The sequence below is a fragment of the Piliocolobus tephrosceles genome, chromosome 15 (assembly GCF_002776525.5).
Source record: "Piliocolobus tephrosceles isolate RC106 chromosome 15, ASM277652v3, whole genome shotgun sequence".
NCBI lineage: Eukaryota > Metazoa > Chordata > Mammalia > Primates > Cercopithecidae > Piliocolobus > Piliocolobus tephrosceles.
In genome coordinates this window covers 20,500,590-20,509,997 of record NC_045448.1, presented here as the reverse complement: position 1 = coordinate 20,509,997, position 9,408 = coordinate 20,500,590, and the positions used below count along the sequence as shown (strand labels likewise).

The 9,408-nt window shown below is 52.5% G+C and overlaps 1 protein-coding gene across 1 annotated transcript in view; it reads left to right on the top strand.

Moving 5' to 3' along the window:
- The first annotated feature begins 7,062 nt into the window (after nt 1–7,062).
- Nucleotides 7,063–9,408, top strand: part of EFR3B (EFR3 homolog B) — a 114,682-nt gene continuing 112,336 nt past the window's right edge. Inside the window, exon 1 of the mRNA XM_023230109.1 lies at nt 7,063–7,276. Within this exon, the coding sequence (XP_023085877.1) occupies nt 7,270–7,276 (7 nt within the window). The 5' untranslated portion in view covers nt 7,063–7,269. The remainder of the gene's footprint in view (nt 7,277–9,408) is intronic.

The following is a 9,408-nucleotide window of genomic DNA, read 5'->3' as shown; positions in this document are numbered from 1 at the left end:
CTCAGTTTCCCAAAGTGCTGGGATTACAGGCGTGAGCCACCACGTCTGGCCCTGGAGGCATTTTTCTCCCTGTCCTTTCATTTTGTTTAAACCGTTCTTTGATTGGGCTGGCCAGTTTCTGGGCAAGCCTATTTCTTGGCTGTGGTGAGATGCAGGTTTCCTTAGCTATGGCGAGGAGAGCCACATCTGACTTTTTGAGATCACTTGGGTGACCAGCTATTCATTTCCTATCTCTTCTTTTCTCTTCCATGTCATGTAGATCAGCAGGAAGAAGAGATGGAAGCAACGCCATGGACCTTTATGTTCTTCAGAGTGTGGGTGGGCTTGGGCCTTGCAGTGAGAACAAGTATCACTCAGGATGGAGATGGGAGATAATGGGTGGGCGACAGGTGCCTCCTACTGCTGGCAGCAAGGAGAGAGTGAAGAGGCAGAATTTCCTTGGTCTAGACTAGAGTCTGGGTCATGGGCATGGCAGTGCTTGAGCTTTTGGCCAGAAGCAAGTGGACATGGATTTGAGCTTCGGGTAAGAAAGGAGACTTCTCTCCAGGGACCATAGGGGCTGGCAGCTGAAGAAGGTGACTTGGCCCCTGTCTAGAGGGTGAATACAGGGTCAACCCAAGGCCATGAAGTAGATGGAACTGGGAGAGCCTGCTTGGTACTTTTAAATCTCAACATGTCAACCACAAATACCTCAAACACTGCTCACACAATGGTAAAATCTAGTTGCGAAATCTGTCCTGCGGCAGCCTTCTCCATCCCAGGCGCCCAGGCCCCATCTCCTGGCAGCAGGCAGCTCTCCCCATCCCCCGTCATGTCCCTCCTACAGCCCAAGGCAAATCCCAGCAACCTTCGTGAACGAAGCACATCCTGCTGCCCGGGCTCCTGAGCTGTTTGCCGTGCTGCGGAGATGCAGCCTTCAGCCTTGGATACCCACCCACTCCTTTACTTGGGCGTTGTTTTCACAGCCTGCTCTTCCCTGTAGCTTCAGAGAAGTAGGTCAAGTAGGTTAACTTGCTTTGAGGGAGAAGTGCCAGGGGTTCAAGTCACCCAGCCTGGAGGCAGGAATCCTGGGTTCTATTTCTGACTTCACAGCTAATCCTCTGTGTGACAGTCGTTAGGGGCCCATTCTCCCCTCTGGGTCTCCCTGGGCCCTTCTCTAGGTCCCACAATTTTTTTTTTTTTTTCTGAAACTGTATTCCCTGGACTGTCATCTTCTTCCCTCTTCCCTCCTTCTGGGAGTTGCTCTAAAGCCGTTGGCTGCTCAAGGCTGGCGCCCTGGGCAAGAGGGGCTGCAGTTGTTGGAGTTGATGAGGAGGAGATAAGAGGTTTTTGTGTAGACACGGTTGAGCTGATGGGGCCGTGTGAGGCTGGAGTGTCAGGAAGCCAGACTCCTGTGACTACAGGACAGGCCCTGGTGATGTGATGACGGGGATGTGACGGGGATGCTGAAGCCCGGAATGCGAATGAGAGTTCCTGGGTTTTATGCAAGGGATGTAGATTCCCTCCCACTTCTAAGCCTCCCTTTCTGTGTCACGCAGGGAAATTCAGTCTCTGGTTCATATGGAAACTTGGGACCTCACTGTGCTGCTTGCTCTTGGCAGAGGATATCATTTGAGCTGTCACAGCAGAGGACCACGTTTACCAGGGTGCACTTTGGCCAAAGAATAATAACCTTTCTAAGGTTTAGTTCCTCTGGCCTGACCAAATCAATCCCAGGAGGCCCCTGGGTTCCAGTCAGGGTCACGAGGGAGGCCCACCACGGATGAGGCCTGGGGGAGCAGGGTGGAAATTAAGCGTCCAGGTGTGGTATGGATAGCCTGCAGCCCTCTCCAGTCCCTACCCTCCAAACCCAGTGATGGCGCACATGAAACGGGTGCGGCAGAGGAGCAAATGTGGGTCAAGGGCGGGAAGGGGCATGAGGCTTTAGACTGCCGGGAACTCCGAACTGTACTTGACTTACAGCAGGTTGTGATGTGCACATCAGTGTGTGCCACAAGACAGCATGGTGTGGTGGAAAGAAAATGGATTTTGGACGGAGTGTCCTGGGTTTGAATCTCTGCTTGCCCATGTACTAGAGAGTAGTCTAACCTCTTCCCAGATGTAAAATGGGAATAGTAGTACTTACCTTGCACAGGTGCTGAGAGAATTCCACGAGACAGACAGCCTGTGTAAAGTGCCTGGCATAGACCTATGATATTAGGACACTCAGTAAATGTGATATCCTTTCTACTTGCCTTCCTGTCATAACCACCACCATGTTTTGGATTTCTGCAGCTAAAGTTAAGACCCTTTTAAAGATAGGAATCCCAATTCTCACTTTGCTTCCTTTTCATAGTTCACCTAAATGGCTGACTTCTGTTCAGTGCCTCTTCATGGGCACACTATTCTGGAGAGCGGGACCCTAGAGTTCCGCCCTTCAGTTTTTTTTTTTTTTTTTTTGGTTTGTTTGTTTTTGAGACAGAGGCTCGCTCTGTCACCCAGGCTGAATTGCAATGGTGCGATCATGGTTCACTGCAACCTCCGCCTCCCAGTTTCAAGCGATTCTCCTGCCTCAGCCTCCTGAGTAGCTGGGACTATGGGCGCCCGCCACCACGCCCAGCTAATTTTTGTATTTTTAGTAGAGATGGGATTTCATCATATTAGCCAAGCTGGTCTTGAACTCCTGACCTTGTGATCCACCCATCTTGGCCTCCCAAAGTGTTAGGATTACAGGCGTGAGCCACTCTGCCTGGCCAGCCCTTCTGTTTTAGACTGTGAGCCCGAAGACTGGGCTCTTTCCCAGGCTCAGTTTCCTCATATACATAAAGCCACCGTCGTCAACTTCTACAGCACTATTTCCTGCAAATATTTTGTCTAAACACCTTGACTGCACCTCAGAGAAGCTGGGTATGGGCCGGATTCCTTTGCCGCTGAATACATAGAGCCCAGAAAACAATGTTGGCTGCTGAACCCTGGGGTGGGGCGGGGGGAACAGAGAATCAGAGCCTCTTTTCATGGTTCTCACAGGCCATATGACACACAGATGGGAGAAGCTGGCATCTGCAGGGCCAAAGGCCTCTGGCCAAGGCACCCATAGCAAAGGGCACAGACTGGCCAAAGTGGCCTTATCCCTGTCTCCTTAGGAACCACATTCTAGTGGGATCTGTTTGGTGACACAGGTTGGGAGCACGGATGTGGAGGCCTGCTCCAGGCCTGGTTCAGTCATGAGGATCCGGAGCACCCTCCAATGGCTGGTGCTAACTACAGTTGCCAGATAAAACACAGGTAGAATCTGAGTTTCAGAAAACTAACAAAAAATGTTTTTAGTATGTCTCACATACTGCCTGTGGCGTACATTAGAAATCAGTCCTTATATATTTGAAACTCAAATTACATTGGGCATCTTGTATTTTTATTTTTTTGAGACAGAGTTTCACACTGTTGCCCTGGCTGGAGTGCAGTGGCGTGATCTCGGCTCACTGCAACCTCTGCCTCCTGGGTTCAAGCGATTCTCCTGCCTCAGCCTCCTGAGTAGCTGGGATTACAGGCACCTGCCACCATGCCCGGTGAATTTTGTATTTTTAGTAGAGACGTGGTTTTGCAATGTTGGCTAAGCTCGTCTGCCAACCCTAGAGCTGACAGGAAGGCTTTTTGGGTTGGGCGGTTTTACAGGGAAAATGTTCTCTAACAGCATTTTTCCTTTACTCTCACATCACAACAATCAACGCAGAAGAGTTGTGACCAAATATGTGGGGGGTTTTCCCCACACACCGAGCAGCTGGGTGTCCTCTAATGCCGTTCTGACACTGAAAGATAGTATCAGATCCCACAGTTGAGGGCTCAGTCCCCAAGACTGTTCCCCCTAACACCAGTTGTAAGTCCAGACCTCCAGAACTTCTGACCAACTGGCTTCAAGTTGGGGTTCCCGTGACCCCCTCTTCGGGTTCAATTAATTTGCTGAAGTGCTTCGGAGGGACTGAAATTTGCAAAGGTCGGAGATGGTAGAGGAAAGAGTATGGTAAGTGTGGTGTGCAAGCCCATCTGGTGGGAGCACAGTTGAGGAGGGAACAGGAGGTGGAAGCCAGGTGGGAAAGGAAGTCTGGGGCCCTGTTGGGAGGACCTTGAGTGCTGTGCTGTTATGATAGACAGTTTTCCTCCACGATTCCTGGCTCATAACTCCCATAGACCTTGTTACAGTCTTTTGTTGTGATATTGAGTGTGTTAGGCCACAGGAAACAAAATCTCTCCTTCTCCTGCCCTCCTTTCACCTGCCCCAAAGCAGGACTCTAATCTTTCCTGGTCTTTCCAATGGTCTTCTTAAGATAATTCCCAGAGAGGTTCCCACCCTATACCCCCAGGGGAAGGAATGCTGACGTTATGAAGCTTTCATAAAAACCCAAGAGGACAGGGTTCAGGGAGCTTTTGGATACCTGAACATATCGAGGTTCCTGGACTGTGGCGCCTGGGGGAGGGCCTGGAAGCCCTGTGCCCCTCCCCCCACACCTGAATGGTTTTTTCTCTTTCCCTTCACGAAACTCTTCCCTGCTCCTTATATGAGCCTCCATAGTCATTATAAGATTTTATGATAATTTTGACATGTCTCCCCGCTCCTAAGTACCTTCTACAGTCTCTAGCACGTCATAGGGAGTGATCGGTAAATGACTGATAGAAAGAACAAATTAAACCATCAGCCTTGTAAGTTATCTAAACAGAGATCTGTACTTCTCATGCAGAATTGACCATGTTTTTTTCTTGCCCAGTAATTTTTTTTTTTTTTTGAGTCGGTGTCTCGCTTTGTCACCCAGGCTAGAGTGCAGAGGCACAATCTCAGCTCACTGAAATCTCCGCCTCCCAGGCTCAAGCGATTCCCCTGCCTCAGCTTCCCGAGCTGCTGGGACTACAGGCATGCACCACCATGCCCGATTAATTTTTGTATTTCTAGTAGAGATAGGGTTTCACCATGTTGGCCAGGCTGGTCTTGGACTCCTGATCACAGGTGATCCTGCCTTGACCTCCCAAAGTGCTGGGATTACAGGTGTGAGCCACCACGTCTGGCCTCAAGTAATGTTTTTATCAGTATTCATCTGGAATTCCTTGCTAGACCTTTCATTCTTTGAAGATAGACACTGCATTTCCTTCTGTACTGCAGACACCAATGTTTCATGAGTATATTTTGTGTTGAGCAGAATTGTGGGAAGGGAGTGTCTCTGGGTGATCATATCAAGCTAGAGCCAAGATTCTTCTCCCTGCTCCAGTTCAAGTCTGACTCTCAGTCAACCTCAAAGCCACCTGGCCTGGTGCTGGAACTGAAGAACAGAGACAGAGCTTATTTATGAGATGCAGTGAGTGTGTGCCCAGGGTGGGGGGTCTAGACTAAATGTGTGTTCCAGGAACCATCCCAGGGTTTCCCTTGGGGCTGGCATGCTGCTAAGAGAGTCAAAGAGGTCAAGGAACAAGAAGAAAACCTGGAAACAGCAAGAGAGGGGGGCACGGGCAGGAGGTGGAGGCCCAGACCAGAGAAAAATAGGAAACATAAGTTTTGAGGGCAACAGACTGAGCACTGTTTCAAGAGTCTGGCAACCTGGATTCTTTCTCTGGCTCTGTCCCTGCCTTGAGCCATGAAGGAAGGAAAAAAATATACATGAGTGCCCACTGTATCATTTCATGTAGATTTTATTCCAGTTTCCCAACAGTCCTGCAGGAAGCTGGGGTTGAGAGAGTAGATCACTGGCCTACAGAAACACAGCCCAGCATAACAACATAAATTAACCTCTCAACGTTAAACGAAGTAAAATGAAGTTAAATTCAGTTCTTAAGTATCTTTAAGTTCCTTTCTTCTCTAACTTCTTCTAGTAAAAAATTTCTACAAGAAAAAAAAAAAAAAAAAAAAAAAAAAAAAAACTCAAACAACTCTCAACCATGGGGCAAGAAGAACTAAGAAATCGATGTTGAAAGGCCAGGAGGGTCAGGAGAAGTGGCTCAGGCCTATAATCCCAGCACTTTGGGAGGCCGAGGCGGGCAGATCACTTGAGGTCAGGAGTTCCAGACCAGCCTGACCAACATGGTGAAATCCCTTCTCTACCAAAAAATACAAAAATTAACTGGGCGTGGTGGCATGCACCTGTAGTCCCAGCTACTCTGGAGGCTGAGGTGGAAGAATCGTTTGAACGCGGGAGGCGGAGGTTGCAGGGAGCCGAGATCGCTCCACCGTACTCCACCCTGGGCGAGAGTGAGACTCTACGTCGAAAAAAAAAAAAAAAGACAGGGGAACGTGTTCAGTGTAGAGAAGGCTGGATGAGAAGCCCAGGAAAGTCCTGAGCTAGCTTAGGAGAGATCTTCAGGTGTGGGGCGTAAGCCCCTGCCTCTCTGTGCCAGTTCCTCACAGGGTCACGGCAGGTGCAGAGCTGGAATTCAAGTCGGCCCTGGGGCTCAGCTAGAGAGGATCCTGGCGGCAAAGCTTGCGAATTACACATATAAATCGGGGAGAGGAAAAGCAAGCGGACTTCCTGCAGCCCTTGGAGGTTGGGAGTGGGGTGCGTTTCCTGCATCCCTGACCCGGGAAGGACGCTCTTTGGTGGTAGCAAGCACCTAGCCAAAGAGTGGCTGGGCACCTAGCAAGAGAGTAGCTCGTAGGGCGCAGCTGAGGGCTGGAGGGCTTCATCAGAGAATGGAGCTCAGCTAAGGTAGCCAGGAGAGGGTGGAGGTTATCCCCCAATTCCCATCCTTGCACCTCCGGCTTAGCCCACGCAACCTGGACAGAACTGGAGGAGGGGTGCATCTGCAGCTCCCAGCGCCCCGGATGACCTCGAGGACCCCAGGTTAGGGAGAGCTTCCGAGCGCTCCGACAGGAGCTGGGAGTTGGGGTGGGTAGCTCCGCAGGTGCACGCCGCAGCCCTTAGGGCGACAGCCTCGGAAAAAGCGCATCTCAGGCTGTGGGTTTCTCGGGGGCGGGGCGCAGGGGCGGGGCGGGGCGAGGGTCTCGCAGCGGCCGCCGGTTGGTCGAGCCTGGAGGGAGGGGCATCACATTAGCATAGCCCCCGCCCCCTGCGCGCAGCCGGGCCCAGCAACCCGAGCGGAGGCGGCTCCGGCCAGCCCGGCGCTGAATGGGCTGGCTGCGCCCGGCTCCGTCCCGCCCGCGGCCGGCCCCCGCGTCTGCTCCCTCCCCGCCCGGGCTCCTGTCGGCCGCCGCCAGCCCCCGCCCCGAGTGTGAATGAAAGGCGGGCGCCGCCGAGGGCTGGCTGGGAACGCCGCTGCGACGCCGGCCTCCCGGGAGGCGCGCGCCCAGCCGAGATGTACGGTAAGGAGGGCTTCGCGCCCGGGCCCGAGCCCGCGGAGGCGACTCCGCACACTTCCCGGGCGCGGACCATTGTCCCCCTGCGCGGCCGCGGCGCGGGGCCAGGCCGCCGACCCGGTGCCCGGCGGGGCTGTTGCGGTCGCTCTCTGCGCGCGCGTCTGCGCTGCGAGGACAAAGATGCCTCGGGCCGGGGACCCTGGGGTCCTCTCCAGGCCCGGCGCGTGTTGGTGCTGGGCGGTGGTCCTTCGGAGGGCGGAGGCTCAGGGGAAAGCGGGTCTCCCGGAGCCGAGCAGACCGGGAGTGCTGGAGGAGGTGGTCGTGTGGCAGCATTTGCGGAATTAACAAAAGCGGTTTGTGCCTGGTAGTTTTCTGCGGGAAGCCGGTCCAGGGCTGAGGGAGACGCCCGCGGCCGGTCGTCTGCGCGGCTCGGAGAAGGCGGGAGGCGGCGCCGAGGCCCTGGGAGCAGCCAGTGGCCGAGTCTCATCTCGCCGGCCTGAATGGACTCGGCCTCTGCCTGCCCCTGCCGCCCTGCGGGATCCAGGTTCCCCAACTTCCAGATTTGTCCTCCGCAGTGATGAAAGGAGGAGACGCTGCTGAGAGTGCAGCACAGCCCTGACCTCTCCCCGCCTCCACCGCCATCCCCTCAACTGCGGTGCAACAGTTAGCCAGACCCTCAAGATGCACGGTTCTGCTTGATCATTTGCCAGGAACCCCTCTGGTTTTGCAGGCAGTGTGGGTGAAGAAGAGAGAGCGCGTTGGGTCCCACAGTGCAGCTCTGATGAATGGAGCACTGGAGACCTAGACCAGTCTCAGAATGGACTGCATTCCCGAGCCTGCAGCCCATCAAGGGCTGTGCGTGTGTGTGTGATCCCAGTAGACGTAAGTCCATGAAAACCCAGGTCTCTGGCAGCTCTTCTAGGGCCAGCAAAAGAATTGGAGCTGTGCTCACCTCCCACCCCCACTGCAAGGTAGGGGCTCAGGCTGCACTTGAGGGGTCAGTGTTTGGAGAAGAGTGCTTTCTCAATTTAACCCGTCACTGAGGCTGCTCGGCTGCCTCGCTCCTGGAACAGACTATGAGTCACAAAGTTTGTTAGAGGCAGAGGAAACTGAGAGCCTGGTGCAAAGGCTCAGCAATTGGTGGGCCCCCCTACTGAGAGAGAGAGAAAGAGACTGACTCAACTTTTTCATCAGTCTCCTTCCCTGCCCAGTTGCTCAAAATACGTTTGCATTTCTGATCCAGGGTGAGACATCAGCAGGTCCCCTCAGCAAGTACCATTTCTCTTGGACCAAGTGGGAGGAGGGGGAGCTTGGCCTGAGAGGCTGTGCTGCTGACCACTGGGGACTCTGGGGAAAGGTAACAAGGCGGTTGTGCTTTATAAGCCAGAGGTTGTGAGCTATATATATAGATATAGATATAGATATTTTTTACTCTCTCTGTTTTACCCCTATTCTTTTCTGCAGAGGGAGCAGCCTGAAGCTGCAGATCATTTGACCAAAGCATGTGACTGCAGGGGCACCTGCAGTGGGGAAGGAGTTAGGACAGGCTCATCAGAATGGGTCAGAATTAGGAACTGGGTTCTGCTGGACTGCCTCATTGTACTTAGCCCCAGATAATTTGAGATATCTGAAGGTGGGGGTCCCAGGCTGCCTCTGTTGTATGAAGCAAGACAAGGAAGAGCTGGATAGTCAGAAAGGTGAACTGGGGAGCCAATGCATCTGGGTGCTATTTTCAGACACATCACAGATTTTCATTTCTCTTTTATATTTTTATTTCCCCAGATGCAAACAGAGATGGTATTTACCCTGAATGATTCATAGAAAGATTGTAATGGAGGAATCCTCTGGGCAGTTGCCTGCGGCAAAGGAAAGTCACACCAAGCTTGGGTGGGAAATTATTACTGAGTTGCTGGGTGCAGAGTCTGATCTTAGGAGGTGTGGGAGGGAGCCCACTCCCCCTGGTGAGGACTCAGCTGCCTGAATTTTAATATATTCCTGACTTTCATGAAAATAAAGGGTTTGTGTGATATTTAAAGTCATTTTCTCACCAGAAATCAATAGTGATGAAAAAAAGTGAGTAAGGAGGTCGAGGGGGAGCAGACTTCTTCTTCTTTTTTTTTTTTTTTTTTTTTTTTTTG